The sequence below is a fragment of the Nicotiana attenuata genome, unplaced genomic scaffold (assembly GCF_001879085.1).
Source record: "Nicotiana attenuata strain UT unplaced genomic scaffold, NIATTr2, whole genome shotgun sequence".
NCBI lineage: Eukaryota > Viridiplantae > Streptophyta > Magnoliopsida > Solanales > Solanaceae > Nicotiana > Nicotiana attenuata.
This window is the reverse complement of record NW_017670887.1, coordinates 240,856-264,155: the sequence shown is the minus strand read 5'-3', so window position 1 is coordinate 264,155 and position 23,300 is coordinate 240,856. Positions and strand designations below refer to the sequence as shown.

At 37.5% G+C, this 23,300-nt stretch overlaps 1 protein-coding gene across 1 annotated transcript; it reads right to left on the bottom strand.

The window, feature by feature from the left end:
- Positions 1–4,581: 4,581 nt before the first annotated feature.
- On the bottom strand, positions 4,582–7,293 carry LOC109244222 (calumenin-like). Its single transcript, XM_019411279.1, has 3 exons — positions 6,533–7,293; positions 4,866–4,968; positions 4,582–4,741 (listed from the first exon to the last, which is right to left on the bottom strand). The coding sequence occupies exons 1-3, from the start codon at positions 7,095–7,097 to the stop codon at positions 4,597–4,599; spliced, it is 813 nt and encodes a 270-aa protein (XP_019266824.1). The 5' UTR covers positions 7,098–7,293; the 3' UTR covers positions 4,582–4,596.
- Between the last annotated feature and the right edge of the window lie 16,007 nt (positions 7,294–23,300).

The following is a 23,300-nucleotide window of genomic DNA, read 5'->3' as shown; positions in this document are numbered from 1 at the left end:
CTCCCAATGTACTTGGAATTACGAGATGATCTACCTACCAAGTTGAATATCTATGAGTCTAGTTTCCAATGGTTTAAATCATTCATTGATACAATATTTTAGTAGAGAGATATTCGCATTTTTGCAAGCTTGCGCAGAATGGTACGTGACAAGTAGGCGAATCACCTATTTGCCAAAAGGAGAGGCCTCAATTATAAGCTCCTAAAGTCAGCGAAGAGGGGATTTTTAAGGACTTATTAACTCACTTCTTTCATTCATTTTTCAGAACAACAAAATCTGATTGAATCTGTGCAACTCCTCCCCAAAAATCACACACAATCCCTAGGTAATTTCGGGTAATACGATGTGATTCTAGTAGCAAAATCCCCGGACAGCTTGCTAGTTTCTCTTTCTCCTTCTTGTAGCTGCATTGGGGGACTGACTTTGGATGAATAAGGACTAAGTTTCGTGGGTTCTACTCAGTCCAAGGTAAATTTATGTTTCTCCTTCCATTATCTATGCTTCTATGAGTTGTAACTCGATCGTAAAGACTACACCTAGCGAGATTCGAAGAGTGGTATGCTGTTTCTTGTTGCATCACTGTTGGCAGGATGTGAAATTATTTCATAAAGTTGAATTCGTGGCCGAGGCTTAATTATGTACTATTGGTTGTGTTACTCGATTTGAAAGAAAAGACAAGTCAAAACGTGTTTTAGTAAACTGAAAAATCCGTTTTGAGTTACTGAACTTGTGGGACTGTTTTGCGGGCTGTTTCATGTTACTGTTGGGTTGTATATTTTGCTAATATTTTTATGGAGTTTGGGAGGAGAAAGGTTGTGGAGAAACGCCACATAATGGCAGGTTCGTTGGTTGGTCGTTCGTCGTTACATTTTCGGGTTGTTTGACACTACTATGGTTATTGTTTTGTGTATGAACTGATTGGGGTGTGTGGGCTATTTTGTGGTATTATGTGATGGACATAAGGTTGGAAAATTAGGTATACATGTTATTGCTGGTGTGTTCTTGTTGTTGTTGGTGTTATGTCGAAATGGGAGAAAGTAAATATTATAGGGGAGATGCTGCCTGTTTTATTACAAAATAAGCTTATTGTTCGTTGTGCGATAGTTGTACCTTCTCTAACTTGACGATAGTATTATTATTATTGTTGTAGATTAAGGTGCAATGAGACGGGTTCAAAGTTATTACTGGATAGATTGTGATAAGGTATGTTAAGGCAAAACCTTTCCTTTATTTTGGCATGATCCCATAACTACATGTGTATAATAAAGAGACATAAAGAGAAGTTCGTATTCTTGAATTTATGTACATTTTTCTAATCTCATAAGTTACTGTATCCCTCCTTATAGAGACTTTATATTCAATTAAGTAATTTATTCTTCCATTCAAGAGAGCAGAGGGTGTGTGTGTGTGTGTGTGTGTGTGTGTGTATATATATATATATATATATATATATATATATTAATTAATTAAAGTTATTTAACAAAAACTAATAAAATTTAATTCTACAGACACCTAATATCTTTTTCATAAGATACTTCGTCTAATAGCAAAATGTTATCATACTTTATAAAACTACAAACACATGACTAACCCAAAAACCAAAATCAAATATACCCAATCAATCTATATTTTTTGGTCATAGATGTAGTCAAAGCACCCAGGATAAGTTGACCAAATCCATAGCCATATTAATGAATATACAAGCTCAAATCGTGATGCTAGATGAGCACAAGTGGAGGCCATGTTATATTAGCACAAGTGGAGGCCATGTTTCCTACAACAATGGAGGATTATTGGGCTCACGAAGATGCCAATGGATTTGGAGAATTAGGCTACGAATTTAAAATGCTTACACTAATTAGCCTTACTCCAATTGAGGCCCAAGATTCCCAAGACACTCTTATGGATCCGAATTCTAAACTTCTACGAGGACAGGGCAGCCGCTTAGCGATCTTGCAAGATATAGCCGGCTGGTTGATAAATTTAATTACCTCACCATGACTAGACTTGACATTTCCTTTCCTGTGAGTGTAGTGAGTCAGTTTATGGATAATCCCTGTGATAAGTCATTGGGATGCAGTTGTCCGCATTCTTTAGTATATAAAATGAGCTCCAGGCAAAGGATTATTGTTTGAAGATCGAGGCCATGAGGAAATTGTTGGATACACAAATACTAACTTGGCAGGATCACCTTATGATAATCGCTCTACGTCTGGATATTGTGTTTAGTAGGAAGTAATTTGGTATCTTGGAATAGCAAGAAACTGAATGAGGTTGCTCGATCTAGTGCAGAAACAGAATATCGAGCAATGGTTGTGGCAACCTGTGAGCTAGTTTGGATCAAACATTTGCTCAAGGAGTTAAAATTTGGTGAGATCAGCAAGATGGAACTTGTGTGTGATAATCAAGTTGTCCTTCATATTGCATCAAATCCGATGTTCCATGAGAGAACTAAACATTGAGATTGACTGTCACTTCGTCAGAGAAGAGATACACTCAGGAGATATTGCTACAAAGTTTGTAAAGTTGAATGATCGACTTGCAGATATTTTCACCAAGTATTTCACTGGTCATCGTATTAGTTACATATGTAACAAGCTCGGTACATATAATTCGTATACACCGGCTTTAGGGGGAACGTTAGATAGTTATATAAATAACCCTTGTCCCACATGGAATAGGAGTAGAATATGTATTGTATATAGTTATAAATAGGGCTACTGTAAAACCCTTAACAGATTACTAATAATATATTTTCTCTCGTGCTTTCTCACAATAAACATTGGTGATTAGTTTTTCTACGCTCTTGCTTCAAAAACGTGATTTACTTTTTATTTCATTGTTCTTCCTTTATTCAACACTTACTTGCAATCTTGCGAGATTAAAGAACGTGTGGGTGAGGTTTCTTTTCATCTTACATTCTTCTAGCGTAAGTTTGAAGAACTCTTTCGCTAATTTTGTGAAAAACTTTAGCAGGGTGCTTTTGTTTTTCTCTCCTCTTTGTGCTTGAGAGGTGCAAAACCTTAAAAGTACATCACATACCCAAATTGTGTCGATGGGGCAAGGATTTTGAAGGATCCGAGCAACATAACTTCAGAGTTGTGCATAAACTTCCAAATGTTTTATCTTCCTTTAGCATCCACTTTTTTCTTTGCTCAAAAATATTGGCGAATCCACTTCGATGATATGTGTTTAGGTTCTCAAACCACTTTAAAAGGTCAAAGTCATTTCTGGCATGTAGATAAGTTAATATAATTGGCAAAACGACCTCGTGGCCACCTAAACTTGTACCCATTTTTCAACCGAGTAAACAAACTTATAACTTTCCATTTGAACGACATTGCGAGATGCTTGATAGCTACCATGCTTTTTTTAAACATTAAAGAGCTTCTCCCATCTTTCCTTTTCTCTCTCTTTTTGTTATCTCTCCCTTTCTCTTCCTTCTTTCTTTCCTTCTTTCCAAAGCAGGGAGTCAAAGGGCAATAAAATCAGGTCATAAAATTATAGGCAAAAGAGAATAAACAAAGAAATAACACAAAGCAGATTAAATAATTATCACAGGTAATGAGATCCAAATTTCAAACTTCCGAAGAGGACATTGAAGCTGCTAAAAGAAGCTGAAAAAATGGCACACAACAAGGTTTAGCAGAGATGACATTAACATAAAAGACTGATGCCACAGCAAGGAGGGCAATTGATATGTTGACGGAAAAGTCAAAGTAAGAAGTGATTGTAAGGAAACAAAAAACACAGCAACAATAGTAGGGATGCAGTTAAAGAGGGAGATAACAAGGCAAACCTCTTGCGCATGACAGGAAATTTTCAGCGAGAAAATTTGTTCTCAAAATACTGGATCAAGGCAGAGAGCCAGAAACTGATCTCCGAGAAGAACATGAGTGCCTCTTTAATTGCTCTGGATCAGGAAGAAGGATCTGTTGATCTCAGGGTTTGGCTAATTAGGTAGGTATAATATGACCAACTCCTACCTTCTGGTACAGAAGGGGTCAGTATGGCTTTCTTCCGACACTTATGGAGAGTCATCAAGGCAAATGTCGTACAGGCAACTCTTTTCCCCAGAAAATGGGTCCTTGAGAAGAGCATGAATAAAACAAATTCAACTTAAAATCTTTTTTGGGGATATCCATTTTCCTGGAGGGACAGATAAGATATCCCTACATACCAACGTTTTGATACCACCAGGTACAGGGAAAAGAAGTCCAAGTTATCCAAAAAAGTGAAAAACTAGAGCAGAGAAGACTTTGAACTTCAGTTATACCAAGGAATAGCGTACAGGAAGGAAAGAGCGGTTGATCTTTTGTGTGTGTGTGGGTTGGAAGGGGGGGGGGGGGGCTAATTAGGTCGTTTGGAATCTAAAGATTATTCGATGTCAAAATGGTCGGATCAGTAGAAATGAACATACAAAATGCCTTGTTGAGCTTGATATGGATTCTTCTGAAAGTTCCTAAATATCATTCTGTTTAACTTTCCCAGCCTCTCTAAAAATCATGACACCAAACAAAAGAGCGAATGAAAAGAACAACTGATGGCAGGTACAACACATAGCATTGGCACATTAACAACAGGTAAAATAGACCATCATACACGAGAAAAAAAAGCAGCAAAATGATTGAAGCTCTTATTTAAGAAAAATGTTAAAGCAGCAAATTTGCTGAACCTTATTTCCTCCTTGCATAGCCAGTTGAGTAATTTGGGGTTTCTGGTGTCGGCGGGATGTAGAAAGCTAAGAGATCACAAGAAAGCAAAAAGTTATTGGATGAGATGAAATCATCAAATGAAGTTCAGAGAACTACTAAGAAAAGGAGCTTAGGTTAGTAAAAGATTTTCCAGGCCTAGTAGAAACTTACTCATTGAATTCAGTAATGTTCAGAAGTCCATCTCCATCTACATCTGATGCATTAAAATGATCTTCTTTCCACCAGCCCATATCATATCCAAAAGAACTGTTATCTGTTGCAGCATAACCACATCAAAATTTGTCAAAGAGTAAGGGAGAGCATGAAATATATCTAGAAAGGGAACAGATATGCACTTCAAACACTGTGATTGCGGTGAATTACTAAATCAATGGGCCAAAAAATGGCTTCTCTATAAGTAATGAAACCCTATTAGCCGTAGACAGCACGAAACAATGGAACCCATGAATGGACTTAAATGATTCAAGTTTAAGTAGAAAGACTTGGAAAGCAAAATAAGAAGCAACTTGTTTGTGCTCTTGATGTTAAATGCACCCAAAACAAAAAAGAAGAAAGTGAACAGCATGCCCACAGTAGTCAAGCATATAACATATTCAGGAGTCATTCAGAAACCACTGAAAGGACACTGAATCTGTGTAGAAAACGAACAAATCACGCAATGAGTATCCTCATCTTTCTCTTTTTCCACTAGCTAATGAAGAATTCTCTTTTCTGTCTTTCTGAGATATAAAGCAAATATAGGACTTTAGGTTGTCATTCCCCAGAACCTGCGTGAACACGGGATGCTTTGTGCACCGGGCTACCCTTTTCCTAAAGCAAATATAGGACTTTGCTGAGAAGGGAGTCCTAAAGAAAGAATATAGTTGAGAAAATGTGAGGCGAATCTAATTCAGCCACAAAGAAGAAAACAAAGAAAGGGTTAAGAAATATCAAGCTTATTAAAACGAAAATCTACAACCTCTGCAATTCAACATAAGAATCTTATTTTTAAACTAGTGTTTTCAAGCCTTTCTCAAAGGAAATAAAGTAAAAGGAGCGGAATATATTCTTTGTTAAATGAAGATTGAACAAACAAGGATTTGTGTCAAAAAGTACAAAGTTTCTAGAAAGTTTCAGACGATGCCCAGAGAATGACATACCAATTGCTCTACATGAAAAGGTAAGCATTCAAGTATTCACCATATCGAGAGATCCAAGCAAAAGCCTAAAACAATTTCTAGAAAGTTTCTTCAATCAATGTAAACTGCAGTAGTACTTGGGGAACATGAATGGTACAATTTATCATATTCAGCAAGCTGTTACTACAAATTTAATGGATCACATCAGGTGTAGGGGTAGCTGCTTCGAGGCAGTTGACCTATAACGTGCTTGTGACCTTAAATATAGGCCATAAATCAATTGAAGAAGGTGAAATACTTAGCATCCACGGAGCCCTTTATTCAAACCGTTTGACCAATGCCTCCCACCCCCCATGCGACCACGCCACACCCATCACTGACCTTACATCTAACTTTGATATCCTATGAAACAGCTTCACCAGGTCTAAGATAAGCAACGATGGAAACAGTCAATTGAGAGACCGTTACTGATACAAATTTTAACAACCTCCTAAGATAGTAGACTAGAGATCCTTCCTATTGTAATAGTAGACTAGAGTTCCTTCCTATTGTAAAAACAGGTAAAGATTTGACAAAATACGAAGCAAGGACTTTATAGTTAAACAAACAGTAACATGACACAGCAGCAAAATAAACTGATAAGAAGCAATGCAGGATATTAAAAAGAAGAGAACAAAACAGAAGCAAAAAGAAAGTGACCTGAATTGCGAACCCAACTGGGCGGCTCATACTCAGAAAAAGAGACAAAACCATCATGATTCTTGTCATGAACCTCCATCTCCCTCTCAGTCCGATGCAACACCTCCTTCCTACTCTGCTCAAGATTCCACTCGGTCAACTCATGCTCACTCACGAAGCCATCAGATGGGTCAACATCAATCTTTGGGAACAACAACACAAGCCTATCGGTGACATTGAACTTGTCTTCATCATTAAGATAGTCTTCAGCATCCATAAAGTCTTCCCATTCAGGCTGCGATTCTTCACCAGGAGCATGTTCATGATGTAATTCTGGATGGTGGGTGTCAATGTACTGCTTCTCCCATTCCTTATCCTCACGATGTCGCTCTATTTTAGCCACTAAAGGGTCAAAAGGAATGCGTTCATGTTCATGGTGAATATGTTGGTCAAAAGTGAAGTTGGAGCGAAGCTTGAGGCGGCGATGCCCATGTCGTTTACCAGCTTTGTTGGAAGGAGATTGAGAGATGAGGAGTAGGAGGAGCACAGCAATTGTGATGTAGATTATCACTGAACCTTTCCCCATCTCCTCATCAAGAAGCAAACAAGCAGACGAGATCTTGAACACTAATTTTATATACCGATAATATAATACAATTAGTTGACTAAGGAATTTTTGTTTGTAGAATGTGAAAGTGATTGGGACTCTTCTTCAACTCAACCTTTTATAAGTATAATATGAATATGTAGATCTAAGAAAGGGAAGAGCTGCGGTGGAACCAAAACTAGGGGAAAGAGTACAAGGAAATTGACATGGTTGGGGCCAATCAACTCGCGACATGTCAAAAGGATTGTCCCCTCTGTTTGATGCTACGTGCTGATCAATCTCTTTTGTTTTTTATTCTTTTTCTTTTGGTTTCTTTCTGCTTTCTTGACAGTTTAATACTTGAGAAGAATAGATTTCACTTAGCCTTTGGGTTTACAAACAATACTCCATCCATTTCATTTATATGTAATACTTTCTTGTTATTATCTTTTTTTAAAAGAATGATATAATTTTTTATATTTAAAGTAATTTAATCTAAACTTCTCATTTTATCCTTTAAATAAAAGTTTTTACAGTAACAAAAATATTATGACATATTTAAGATCCCAAGTTTTAAAAATTCTGTACCTATGCAAATGTTATGGCATCTCTGAAATCACAAATTTTAAAAATCATTTTTTTTCTTTTTCAATTACGTCCAAAGTCAAGCTGCGCCACATAAATTGAAACGGATAGAGTACCTTCTCCATTGTTTTAGTGTGACAGCAATCTCACTTCTTCTTGAATCGACTATCAAAATGAGCTGATAGTTCTCGATGTTGGGGTGTATACTATTAACTATTGGTTTGGTTTGGATATAGTATTTATTATGAAAAAATTATTTATTCAATTTTAATAGAGTTTTAAATAAATCATATATTAGTTTGTGTCCTTTGCTTATATAGTAGATGATTTAGTGCATAGAGTTTAGTTTATAAACGGAAGATTAAGTTATCGATTCTTATAAGTATAAAGTTTGAGTTCACAATCTAATGATAGAATAGGACAAACCATCAGGAATGATTGTACAACAAGATTAAATATATCTTGATTATGAGAATGGTTTAATTCCAACTTCTTGTGCTAGTACATTTTGTACGTATTGAATGGACCAAGTAAAGATAATTATTTTATATTGACTTAATAAAATAAATAATCTATACATTAAATGTGTGTATATTATTATTATTATTATTTATTAAAAGGCGAGTTCTTTCATGGGATAATATGCCTGGTAAATTGGATAATAATAATGTACATTGACGAAGTAATAGTTAGTTGATGGAATCCATGACTCGATTTAGAGATTGATGATACACCTTTGTGAAAGCTTATAAGTTTTATGTGTAAACCCAGCCGGTGAATTTTGTATCCAACACATGAAATAAGTTAAGCAAAAATCTAAAGAAAATAATCAATAAATTAAACTGTCACTAATTTGATTTAATTGATTAGTATCTGAAGCTTAACATGGGGAATTAAATAAGATTTAATGGGTGAACTTTGGAATTGAATAAGGAATTATGAATTTTTAGTGGAACAATTCGTAATTTATTGTGGTGAATATTAATTTTAAAAATTAGAGATTAGTTCCATAATAGGAAGTCTTGTGATATACGCGAGTTGAGCATGCCTAACGAGGATGATTTCCAAGTCAACATTATAGCATTGGAGTGCTTTAGAGGAGTCAAGACCAAGAAGGCTATTTTAGCAATTTAGTTATTTAGACTAGTCTTATAATTTTGGTCTACTTAGCTTCTTTTACTTGCTAAGGTATTTTGGTTATTTAGCCTAAATAGTGCTCAGTTTTTGTTGGAGCATTGAGTTGAGCACTTTGAGATAAGTAACACTTCTAAACTTGGTATATTGAGGATATGAATCTCTGAAATGCGTGTTATATGGTTGGTGTTGAGCTGACGCACATGCTAGGTGACCGGCGTCTGGGCCTGCACCGTGGAAATTATGACTCGGTTGATTCTGTGGTACTGTGTAGTTATCTAGTCTTATTTTATCCGTGTAATCCCTACGTATTAAATTAATTGAGCTGTAATTCATGTTAGAAATCATGTTCAGGCTATGTGCTTATTCTGTTTGGACCCACTTAGATCATTTCTAATGATGAGTTATTTGCCTAAACTGCAATTATGTACCCAGTCATGTTTATTCATATGCATATCATATCTCAGTCTCTGTTATCATTTACTGATGTATCATGTTATCATTGTTTGGGCTGGGTAGTATGAGACTTGTGAGCCGTGAGACTGGAGGGATTGATGATTGAGTTGGGCCTGAGATCCGGATTGTGAGTGTTATTGTGGATCGGGTTGTGCGCTGGAGCAGGCCTTATTGGCTTATTCATTATTGTGGATCGGGCTTGTAAGGCCCCGTAAAATTTCACCTAAAACCCGGGATTTCATGGTGCCTAAACTAATGGTTTACCAATTTTGGCTCAAGTCTTGAAGAATTCATAGAAAGAGTCACAAGGTCTTCATCCTAGAGGTAAGATTCTACACCATAACCCTCAATTTTGAGATTTAACTGAAAATAGGTAAAAAGGCAAGCAATTCTTGGGTATGAGAGTGTATCTATGCATGCATGTACAATCATGAGTGTGGGAAGGTAGTTGAGCCCAAATGGGTAGACCTTGGGTTGTGAGGTGAGGGAAATCCACCATAGGAGAAGCTAGAAAACATAATGCGCACATAGTATTTGATAAAATGCTCAAATGAGCTGGAACCATGAACTCCTTCCTAATTTGTGTTCAATTTTGTTATATCTCTCAATAGATCGAAGTGGCTAAGATTTCTGAACATTGTAGTAAATTTAAGGAAGCTCAAAGCGAGGTATGTTGGCTAAACTCCTCTTTTAGAATTGAACCCTGCAATGTCCTTTTAAGTCCCATGTGCTCATTATAAACTAATTCTTCCGAATAAGCCTTGTGAGTCTAATTTGTGTTCAATTTTGTTATATCTCTAAATAGATCGAAGTGGCTAAGATTTCTGAACATTGTAGTAATTTAAGGAAGCTCAAAGCGAGGTATTTTGGCTAAACTCCTCTTTTGGAATTGAACCCCGCAATGTCCTTGTAAGTCCCATGTGCTTATTATAAATTGATTCTTCCGAATAAGCCTTGTGAGTTGTGTCAAAACATATATGTCTTCAATATTTATTCCAAATATTCTTGTTATGTTGTGTTACGATTTGAGAATGTGATTTAAGTATGGGCTGTGTGTTAATATGTTATGACTTAAAACGTGATTCTCATGAAAGCTATCATGTCGAATTGTGTAAAAAATCACATGTGCCTAAGACCCTTCGTTGCTCAAATGTGCACTTAACCTTGAATAGTAATGTTTATTGTTGACGATCCTGATGATGTTGAAAGTGAAACTGAAGCATGAAATATGAAATACGGCCAACGTGCTAAGAATGATACTACAATTTAGGGCCATTAGTGCCAATGGAACAAAGAGGCGTGTAAAGGATGATGAAATGAGTGGTAAATCCCTCTAAATAATAACTGTTTTGAGAGAATCATTTAGTCACCGAGGAAGGGTAGGTCTAAATAACCTAACCCCGAAACTACACGTACCAGTGTAGGAGTGATTGAGGGGTAAACCCCCGTGTTAATGCGGTGAGGTTGTTTCCCCTTATATGGGATGAGATTGATGTGCTGAGATGTTTCCCCTTAAATGGGATGAGATTATTGCTAGCGAGATGTGATGTGATGTGATGTCGACCCACACAGCATTGTGGTGAGACGGCTTAGCCGATCGGGCTGAGATCAGACTCCATGCCGCGCACATGGTGGTATTATGAGTGGATGTCTCGGGATGAGATGACTTAGCCGGTCGGGCTGAGGTCGGACTCCATGCTAAAAACACGGTGGTGTGTCGGTGCGAAAGATCTCCCAACTTAAAAATATTGAAACTTACTTGAAATTTACTTTTCCCCTAACTTGACGCCTTGGTATTATATGAGTCTCTTATTGATTTCATGTTTCCTTCTCCGTTTACTGTTACTCGTTCTATTGAGAGGGTGTTTAGTTTTACATACTAGTACTATTCCATATGTACGAATGTCACTTTTCCGGGGGTGCTGCATCTTTAATGGATGCAGGTTGTTCCATAGCAGGTGGTGTTGATCCGTGATAGCAGTACACCCTCTCCTCAACTGACTTGGTGAGCCCCACTTCATTTGGGGTCCTGTATCTCTTGTCCTTTATACATAGTATTTTAAGGTATAACTGGGGCCTTGTTGCCGGCACTGTAGTAGCACTCTTTTGTTTCTGTTAGAGGCTTCGTAGACATAGTGTGGGTTGTATTTAGTTTTGGGAAAGTTAAACTAAAAGTGTTGTAATTGTATCATTGTACCACTTCAACTACAAATGCATAGTGTATTATCTTGGAGGCTTGTTAATGACGTAACTAACAGAATTGAACTGGTGTTATTCATATGACTTCTCACTGTCTAATTAATGAAATGTATCTTCCTTTTATTTATGGGTGAATTGGGTAGACGACATTGTGCAGGCTTGCTCGACCAGGTGTCACGACCCCAAACCACCCCGGCCGTGATGGCGCCTATCGCAGTACTAGGCTAGCCAATTCGACATTTATAACATAAAAGGTCTTTTTCTTAATTAATTTACTAATCAGATATTATCACAAATCTTCCATTTAAACATTTCAAAACAAGCGGAAAAATATGCAAAACATCAAACACTGCCCGATCCCGGAGTCACTAGTCATGAGCCACTAAAATACAATATGATACTGTCTACTCAATACAAGATGAGTCTGATAAAAACAAATACTAAAAGATAGGAAGGAGAAAGGCAGGGATGCGGACGCCGTGCAGCTACCTTGCTAACTCTGGAAATGCTCTGAAGGAAGGATCAGCTCTCATTCAGATGCCCTGACACCTGGATCTGCACACAAGGTGCAGGGAGTAACGTGAGTACGCCAACTCAGTAAGTAACAATTATAAATAAAGGCTGAGTGCAGTGATGAGCATTTAAAATCATATACATCTCATAACATAAAAACCTCAGTGGGAATAACAAGATAAAATCAGTAATTAAATTCCGAACATCTCGTAAAAACTCCAGTTTCAATGAAAGTTGTTTAAAACATTTGTTCAACATTCTCAATAGAGGCTCGGTATAAAAGAAGAGTGAAAATAGTAATTTCATAAAACAAGCCCCTCGGGCGAAGTATCACTCATATATATAGCCCCCCTCGGGCAAGCCTCTCAGTCACTCGTGACTCAACTCTCATCAATCAGCACTCACACTCAACATTCACGCTCAATGGGTACCTTATAATAACCGCTGGGGCGTGCAGCCCGATCCATAAATATATAGTCGATTGCGCTCACTGGGGGTCTGCAGACTCCGGAGGGGCTCCTACAGCCCAAGCGCTATATCGCTGCGGCGTGCAGCCCGATCCAACATATCGCTGCGGCGTGCAGCACGATCCCTAACAATCCTCACAATCCGGCCCTCGGCCTCACTCACTATCAACCTCACAAGCCACTCGGGCATTTCAGTACAACTCAGAGAACTCAGCCCAAAACAACTTCTATATATTAAATAGAGTAATGAACAAGATTAAACAATAAACAGGTATAAATCATGACTGAGGATATGCTTTCTATCAAAAACAATGTGAGGATAATAGTAAAATACCCCTGAGGGTCAAAACAGTACGACACAAGGCCCCAAACATGGCAGTTAGACCAAGTTAACAGAATCATTTCTAAAACACATAGATATCATATAGAGTTTATCAAAATATGCAACTCTATAGTTGCCATGGGACGGACCAAGTCACAGTCCCTACTGGTGCACGCCCACACGCCCGTCACCTAGCATGTGCGTCACCTCATTTATCGAAATAGTACGAAATTCCGGGGTTTCATACCCTCAGGTCTAGATTTACAATCGTTACTTACCTCAAACCGGACGAAAATCTACTCCGCGATGCCCTTGCCACTTGACTCGGCCTAAAATCGCCCCGAATCTATCCAAAATCAGAATCATATCATCAATACATGCCAAAGGAACAAAGCCCACGCGAAAATTATCAAATTAAATCAAAATTCCCGAAATTGGCCAAACCCGACCCCCGAGTCCACGTCTCGGAATCCGATAAAAATCACAACACTAGAATCCTTTTCCTCTCACGAGTCCATACATGCCAAATTTACCAAAATCTAACTTCGTTTGACCCCTCAATCACCCAATTTTAGCTCTCAAGTTCCAAGCCCTAACTCCCCAATTTCACCCTTAAATCCCACAAATTCCAAGCTTAATCTACTCAAAATCACCATAGAATCGAGTATTAAGTTCAAAAATCTTACCTCAACAAGTTTCCCCTTGATTCCCTCTTCAAAACCCTCCAAAAGTTCAAAAAACCGAGTTGAAATTGTGAAGAATGACCCAAATTCGAGAAGGGTCCTTTTTATACTTTCGTCCCCAGGGGTTTCGCACCTGCGGCCAATAATCCGCATCTGCGGACCGCTCCTGCGGTCAAATCAACCGCATCTTCGGTTTTCACTTAAATCCCCAGGACCGCATCTGCGCCCAGTCACCGCACCTGCGGTCCTGCAGATGCGCCCAACACACCGCACCTGCGGTTCTTCTCCTGATGGCCAAATTCCGCATATGCGGTCTCCATATCGCATCTGCGACCTCGTACCTGCGGTCCCCAATCCGCAGGTGCGGAAATGACAAAAGCAGCAAAAATCAGCAGCATCAACTTAATGCCAATCCATCCGTCAACCACCCAAATTCAACCCGAGGCCCTCGGGACCTCAACCAAACATGCCAACAAGTCACATATCATCATTCAAACTTATACCAACCTTCAGAACACTCAAAACAACATCGAAACACCAAATCACCCTCGGATTCAAGCCTAAGGATTTCCAAACTTCTGAATTCCACAAACGATGCCAAAACCTATCAAACCTCGTCCGAATGACCCGAAATTTTGCACACACGTCACATATGACACAACGGACCTACTCCAATTTCTGGAATTCCATTCCGACCCCGATATCAAGATTTCTACTGCTGACCGGAAAATGCCAAATTTCTAATTTCACCAATTCAAGCCTAAATCTACCACAGACCTCCAAATTACATTCCGAACACGCTCCTAAGTCAAAATCACCTAACGAAGCTATCCCAACCATCAGAATTCACATCTGAGGTCTTCTACACATAAGTCAACATCCGGTTGACTTTTCTAACTTAAGCTTCCAAATAAGAGACTAAGTGTCTCATTCCACTCTAAGACCACTCTGAACACAACACAACCAATACGATATAATGAAATACAGCTGAACAACACACAAGGAAGCAGAAATGGGGGAAACGGGGTTGTAACTCATGAAACAATCGGCTGGGTCGTTACACTAGGGTATCTCGGTTGAGCGTCGGTCGCGCTCCCCGAGGTCGGGGCGTGACAGGGCTGCACGCTGCAGCAGGCCTTATAGGCTTTATATTAGTGCTTGGGCAGGATCCATCCCTCTAGAGTGTGACATACTAGCAGTGTGAGGAGGCACAATGATTTATATACACGTGCTTTGGTGAGGGGCATTGATTCCAAGCACCCATACAGTGTTGAGTGATTGTGTGTGATGAGTGGGTAATGAGATAGATAGATTGAGTACTCTGATTGTGTGAGTACTTGGGATTATCACTGTGATACATTACATTTGACATGCATATTTGACATGTAGGCATAGAGATGTAACATTCCTCATGGTAGCTGTACTTGGCATATTTTATCAGTGTTGGGCTTAAATTGTTGAACTTGAAAGCATGCCTAAATTTCTATATTGTGTACGAGCTGAATATGGAAGTTTCTTTGAGTTATTACTGTCATTATCTTATTATATGTGTTGTCATTATTTTGTTTCAGATTGTATCTTTTTGAGCTCGTCATTACTTTCATCCCAAGGTTAGTCCTATTACTTATTGAGCACATTGGGTCGATTATACTCATACTACACTATGCACTTTGTGTGCAGATCCAGGTACATCTGGACGTGGTGATTGCTAGGATGGTGCCAGTACCTGTTCGGAGACTTCGAGGTAGCTGCTATGACACCTGCAAACCTTGACTATCCTTTCTTTCATTTTATTTCAGTACTATTCTATTTTTCTCAGTCAGTTGTACTAGAGTTTCAGGCTATGTTGACACTTAGAAGCTCATGTACTCGGTGACACCAGAATTTTGGGATTGTTGTGGTCGACTTGCAGTTGTTTTTATCAGTTATTTATGAGACTTTCCACTGTTGAACTTATTAACCATGTTTTTAATTCAAATGTGTAGTTGTTATGTGATTGTCAGCTTGCCTAGTAATGCAATAGGCGCCATCACAACAGGTTGGGTTTTGGGTCGTGACAAGTACACCAACTCTCACTAAGCAATGATCCTAAGAAGGGGGACCGTCAGCCTCTCTACCTGCACCTGCGGGTATGAAATTCAAGCCCCTAGAAAATAGGGGAGTCAGTACGAATAATGTACCGAGTATGTAAGGCATAAAAATCAGTATGTAAAAGACATAAAAGAAACATGGAGTAAAGGACTCAACCTATAAGTTTGAATAGCTCTGTGAATCATAAGACATTTATAATGTCATGCATATGCATATACATATCATATCATGCATAGGTATATGCGCACATAACATCACCAAGCGTCTGAGGGCATCCCATTATATCATCGCAACTTCAGTGGGCGAAATCATCAATGTATACCAGCTAATTAGGTGGTGGTGCGTATATAATGTTGTAACCTTTCCCCATACCCCATATACATATAATCTACGCGTATGTAGTGCCATCTGGTCACGGGTCAATGTACATGTATAAATGAATGCAATGTATAATGAAGTAAGTTAATAAGATCTCTCGAAATGTAATAAGATCAATATGCCTTCGGTTAATATCATGAAATAAACTTTATCAACTTACGTATTTCTGAGACCCATGAATAGACGATATAATAATAGGAAACATGGGGAATCAAGAACACATGCACCCCTAGTACTTCCAAGAATAGAGTCATTTGTGAAAGTTGCACGTTTAATCGTTTCGTTTGTATCATATGGATCATGCCAAAAGGAAAGAAGGCATAGCCTTAGTATACCTTTGTCGTTTACTTAACCACACGACATCAGTTCACACCGTTAGTACTTCAATATACAACAACAATAAGGGACTATTGTTAAGCTTACGGAAGCTAGAACTCAACACAAATGTGCGACTAGCTCGCCTAAGGCTAGCAAGTGGCCGGGCCCGGTCCTAAACGGTCCTAAGTGGGCCGGTCCTAAGTGAGCTCGGGATTCGTGGGCCGGTCCTAAGTGGTCCCGGGCTTCACGGGCTTTTTGCAGGAACCAGCCCGGGATCGGGACCACGAACTAATGGTCCCGGGCTAGTGGGCCCATCCCGGGCCTAAGTGGGCCCAACAGATACTTTCTATATTTTTTTTCAAATTTTATAGAAGTTAGAAAAAAAAGGTGGTAATAAAAATATTTAAGGCAATGCGTTATAATTTTTATTATAGCATTAACAAAATATGGCAATATCTTTCTTAGTCTTCCTCCCCCCTATAGAATGAGCACAACAAGGTGCTAATACCACCATTGAGAAGAAAAAGAAACTAATCAAGATGTGCCAAAATACAAGTTACATATTAATTTACATGGTATCTCTTACAAACTTCATAATCCATTAAGGTCCGGAGGAATCTCCGTTGGTGGTGGCGGAAAAGAAGCTTGGTCATCACCGCTTCCGGACAAAGCAGAATCCTCCGCAAGTTCAACTAGCATTTCTTTGTAAGCTTCGTCTATCTCTGGTTGTGATTCACCAAGTCTAAAATTTCTTCTTTCCGAACGGATCCAATCTCTGAAAAGTACTGATTTTTCCAAGCTCTCCCTCATAGACGCTCTGTTATTACCGAGTTGAAGTCTTGCTTGACTGAAAGCGCTCTCCGATGCACTGTTGAAGCTTGAATAGTTAAAATGTCTCGGGCCATCTTTGAAAGAATCGGAAAGTGTTTTTCTTTGTCCTTCCACCATTCCAAAATATTAAAGGAGCCGTCGGGATTCACTTCCTCAATTCCCTGTGACAAATAAACTTCAAGCTCATTTAGTTGTGAAAAATCACTAGTACTAGAACCTTGAGAACCCCTGAACCCGGCCCAATCACTAAGTGCTCTTACTCCTACAGTTCTTTTAGACGATTGAGAATCAGAAGAAGAAGAAGGTGGAAAATTTGGTCTAGCCTGATCTAATGCAACTTGATAAGCATTATAAATAGTTTGAGCATTTATTTTAGTTGAGGCTATTGCTTCCGGAAGTTTAGACAACTCCTCTTCTTCAAGTGCTAAACCATTATAAACAATTTCATACCAAAATTGAGGACATCCTAATTTCATAGTAGGATTTAACAAGGCAGCAACACCATAAATAGGGAGAATAGGGAAAAAAATATTTTTTTAACATTTTTCTCATAGAATCAATAGCTTGTTCATGAATTTCCCACCCTCTGAAAAATGAGCAAACAAATTTGCAAGTTCTGCAATATAAACTAAACAGTTATTGCCCAGAAAATTCATTTGTAGCAATATGAAATTTTTCTAAAAAATCTACAAGCATTTTAACATTAGCCCAATCTGCATTTGAAAGGTGCTCATCATCATCACTTACATGAGCATTAAACGTTGAGTTTATGGGGTTTCTATATTCATATGCAACGACTAAACTTTCATACATGTAATTCCATCTAGTTGGACAAGCTTTAGGAACCTTTCTTTCTCTTAGGCCAAATTCATCGTATTTTTTAAAATATTCTCTAAGTATACTTCTACGGTTTGAATAAAAAGCCAATTAAGAGCCATTTTAACCTTTTCAATTTTAATATTTAAAATTCTCATACCATCACCCATAATTAAATGGTAAATATGAAAAATACATCTAACATGAAAAATGTTACTAAATGCAGGACTACAACATTTGTGTTACTAGTAGCATTATCCATTGAAACTGACATAATTTTATCAATAATGTAAAAATATCTACAAATATCCGTAACTGTGCCAACAATAAACTGCCATGTGTGAAGTGAATTAATTATTCCATAAGCAATAATGCGCTTTTGCATTATCCACTCCTCATCAATCCAATGACCGGTAACAGTAAGGTAATCACAGTCATTACCACTTCTACCAATATCAGTTGTAATAGCAACACGATAATTTATATGAGTAAATAAATAGCATAAATATTGTTCATATTCATGTTTATATTTATAAATATTGCTCTTTATGATTGTGCGAGGAAAACCTTTATAAGTAGGATTCCAAATTTTTCTAATATAATGCACAAAGTGAGAGTTAGAAGGAAAACTATAGGGTAAGCACATAACATTAATCATTTTTGCCAATTCTTCCCGATCTTTTATGGATCATAATATAAAATACCACCGGTAACAGCGTTAATTCCCGGTTGAAGTTGATTTGACCCGGTACTAGGGTCAACCTGACTAGGAGTAGGTACACTTGTCCCCTCGGCCAAGGCTTTCATACAAAGATATTTGGCTTTATCTTGAGGGTGTATCAATATGTGTCTTTTCAAAGTTCCCGTCCCCCCCTCCCCGACCGCCAAAATATTTAAAAGCTAACTCCTTGCCACAAGTTTTACTTTTTAGCCTTATTTTGTGGAATTAGTTGAGTAAAATAAGGCCAAACAATAGATGTTTCTGTCCGTTTGGGACGTTGTCTAGAAAAAGTAGGGGTAGTAACAGGAGAGTCAGACGGGGCATCATTTGGATTATCATTAGCTGGGTTAACTTCAGGAGTAGGACTAGTGGGTGTATCGTCATCCGGCTGCTTTTCATCAAAATCTATTTCCTCCTCATCATCTTCATCAATAGTTGGATCAGAATAAAGAGCATTCATTAATTCATGGTTTAACTGTTCATTAACCCCAACATTACGGCAAAATTGACCCTCAGTAAATAGTAATAAACTATTTTCGCTATCAAGAATTGCAGGTGTAGGACGGATATGAGGTTTGGGTCGGGGAGCCGGGGGCAGTGGAGGAGGAACAGATTGGCCACTAGATTCACCACTCTTGGATTTTCCCTTATTTTTACCAAATTTTTTTAATTAAGTCATCGTAATTAATCAAATAATAGAAAATAAATAAAACAAACAAAACTATAATATTAAAAATTATGAGTTGGAACGAGTTTACCGAATTGACGAACAACTTGTTGAAAATTAATTATCATTGAAGACTTGAAGACTTTAATTCACCAACTTCACAATTTTTTCACAAATTATAACAATAAAGTAAGCAATTATAGAAGAAAATTAGGGAGAGATTGATGATTTCGTGAGAAAAATGAAAGAATGAGGGGGTATTTATAGTTGAAAATAGGAAAAAGTATAACTATAAAAAGTTTGAGGTTAAAATAAAGTTGGGTGGGGGGGTGGGGGTGGGGGGGTTAAATAGCTATTTTGTAAATAGCCAACGGCTATTTTGGCAGAGGAAACGACTATAATTTAAATGCCCTAATGGGCAGTTTTTTTTTTTAAAAAAAAATGGTGGGACCGTTTAGGCCTGCTAGGACCGGTCCGGTCTCGGTCTCGCGAGCCTCAACCTAAGGACCGGCCCTAGAAGATTGGCCCACACCCCCGGTCCCGGTTATAAATGGTTAGGACCATTTAGGCCCAGAGCCCACATGGGCCGCGATCTCGGGCCGGTCCCGGTTCTGGACCGGCCCACTTGCCAGCCTTAAGCTCGCCTATGAAATTTTGGACAACACCTCCCCTTATTCTTGTCACTTTCCTCAAATCAAACAACAAGAACAACTTGTCCAGAATATCAACAAACATATATACATGAATATCTAACCTTATATTCACTACAATACATCACCAAAATAGTCCACACCATCTCACCCAATAACCAAGTTCTAACTTGCTCTTTTCTATCCATACAACTTAGCTAGAACTTAAATACACTTCAATAGTTACAATCACAATATACTCAAGCTGTTCCTACTAATTTTCAGCCACAATACACAATAAAAGTAACCTCATAATAGTCCAGCAAATAGCAGTAACTTAGAACTCATTTCAGGCTATTTCTTCACAAATTCGTATTGTCACAAAATAGCTAAGACTCCAATAAGCTCAAACACATGAAGAAGAGAAGATTCCTTACCTTATGCAACAATAAGAAACACTATAAAAAGTCTCCTTTAACTTGAGAATGCTCACAATTTAGCACCAACATCAAACAAGTGATCTCCACCACTTCTACAACACTTTTAATCAAGAGTAGGTGGTCTAACTTTGAAGGAGAGGGGATGCCTTTGGCTGTTTGTATAGAAACGTTTGAGATATTAGGAAAGAAGATAAAACACATAAAAATAATCTCACTTGATGGGGGAGGAATGAAACTTGAAGCCCTTTCCACTTAAAACCTTAGTAAAAAGAAGGGTGGTTGTTTGGCTTGGAAGAAAAAAATGGGATGTTGTTGAACTTTATTTTGGATGAAGATGGTTGAAAATGGTCAGATATTGACTTTAATAATCCCCTTATGTTCGACCAAACTACTGCCCCAATGGCCTCTCTTTAACCTTTAATTTGGGCCACAAACAATCCTTTAATTTGGGCCTTTCATTTTAGCAAGTAGGTGACACACCTACATGTCACCTACTTGTTTCATTAGGGTGTGTAACATGATTCCCTAATTAATTTGAATACGTATCTCGTCCTCGTTTAATAATCACGACACGTGTTAAGTAGTTCGAGCAAGTAGGATCGAAAGTAAGTTGGTGAAGCAGGCACGTCGGGTAAGCAAGCAACTCATTTTTGTTTGTCCAAAATCTCCTTCTCACGTTTAAATGCATTCGTCCTCAACCTAGTCGTGTATATGTTGAGCGGAAATACGGGGTGTAACATCATTAAATTAATTTATATAGTTTCAAAGAGGATCTCATTTCCGAGCTTACATCAATTGACTTTCGACGTACTTTTGCGTACGAAAACATGGGGTGTAACAATTAGTGGATTTAGAGTTAGACTTGATGAATGATAAACTTGAAGCATGCAAGTCTCACACTTTTTTCTTATCTTTTAATTAATGCATTTATGAAGTTATTCCTTTAATTCCTTTATTGCTTTGTTTATGCTTTTATTTTGTTAAATTAGCCTTAGTTGGTGAGTGGTTAGTAGTGAATACTTAATTGCTTAATTACTTTATCGATGTCTTCAAGAGTTGCCAATTTCTTGAGGGTTTTCTTAGCTTAGGGTCACAATTAATTGAGTTCATAGAGGTAATTGGTTCTTGTTCTTCCAATCAATTGTAGGTTTAACTCTTATTTTGATTTAGCATATTTTTCTATATCCGTATTTTTGTTTATAGTCTGTATCATCTTGTTAATTAAATTCTTCGGTTTCTGATGTGCTTAAATAATAGAAAATAAAGGAATCATTTTCTTGGAGGAAAAGAAAACCCAACAGGTTTTAGAAAAGGGTTTTTACCGTTGAAACATGTGCTATAAATACATAAGGTTTTTCACTTAGAGGTGGGTGATACATGGTGGCCGAAATTTTCAGCCATATATTTCTAGAAATTTCGCCCACACAAAGTTGCTATTTTGGATGTTATTTAGGTGACACAGTAGACAACCGTGGAATATTTGTAAATCGTGATCGTGCTGATGGTGGATATTTCATTGAGCTTTTGTGGAATTTGAGGCTTATATGATTGAAGAGTTCACGCTTCAAGAGGTATCCCGTGAAACCATGTATATGCTAGTTGTCTAGAATACATGTGATTTTGATATTGGAATTACTTTCGCTGCATATAATAATCCAACAATTAGTATCAGAGCCTAATCACATCTAATTAGATAACTAAAATTTTCATAAAACAGTGAATATCATGTTTATTTGCATTTTTGAATTACATGTATATGTTATTTTCTGCAAAAATTATAACTGTTTTGTGAATTAACTTTGCCAAAAATTTTGATTACTCTTGAAACTATGAGATGTTAGTTTATTTATTGATACTTAATTGGGATGATCTGGAGTTTTGTTTTGGTAAACCCTAGAAATGAAAAACTCGATTTTGATCGAATTGTCAGTATTTTGGAGGTCAACAAACTTGACGATTGAGCCGAAATTTGGTGGATCCATCGGAAACGATCCGGTGATAAAACTCACCGATATGTGGTGAATCATGTTATTTTTCGGTGTTTTGAGGTCATTTGGATGGTGTTTTGGGCATTTTTTCTATTTTCTGGAAAATGTTTCTTAAAAAATTTAATTTGATTTTAATCCAATAGTGGTGGATGACTACCCATGGTTTTCATGATTAAATACTAGTGATATAATGGGTTTACAAGTTGGCTATTGTTATATAAACGTGCAGTTGTATTGAATTCCATAGTAGGAGTATAGTATTTTATTGACTAGGTCTTACAAAGTGTACTTTAATATTGTAGGATAATATAATCTTTTTATAAGAAAGTGAAATCATCTGTTTGATATCCTGGATGAGTTATGATTGGTATATTTGGCATATGTGAGCATAAAGAATTTCTCAATTTTTGGTTTATGCTTTCATGCCCTACGTGATTACTAGATTGGACATTCGATGAATAGTTTTGTTCTCTAGTTAGAGGTTGTAATTAAGAGAAATATGTCAGTATTTTGTGTGGGTTTTCTATTATTAGTATGGCTTTTAAGCTGTGATCTGTATTCTTCTATAAAATAATTTTATGAGCTACATGTATGTTCACCCGTGAATTAAGAATTTTATGAGTAATAAATAGTTACCACTGAAGTGGTTTTTTTATTTGAACTCATGAAAAATTCTTAATAAATTTATACATGTATAATTATGTCGATTCATGTATTGAGCATTATCATTAATATGTAGGATCCACCAAAATGGTCTATTTATTTGAGTCACTGAAATCTATTTAATGGAACATGTGAAAGTTGTCCTTGATAAATCTACACTATTGGTGGAGGTTTTAACGAGATAAAGAGTTTTCTTTGGGTACTAGTGACACCAACTTAATTCATGAGAAGAGATATTGGGTTTTTTCTCAAATAGAGAGATATAATATTTTGAGTTCCCGTGTGTTCAATGAGAGAATAAT

Bases quoted from the DNA above. Each gene is read 5' to 3' on its own strand.
- LOC109244222 (XM_019411279.1), bottom strand. From the start codon at position 7,097: ATGGGGAAAGGTTCAGTGATAATCTACATCACAATTGCTGTGCTCCTC. The intron at 4,969-6,532 runs GTCACTTTCTTT...ATGCTGCAACAG, and splicing joins CAGTTGGGTTCGCAATTCAG to ATAACAGTTCTTTTGGATAT. The intron at 4,742-4,865 runs GTAAGTTTCTAC...GTGATCTCTTAG, and splicing joins AACATTACTGAATTCAATGA to CTTTCTACATCCCGCCGACA.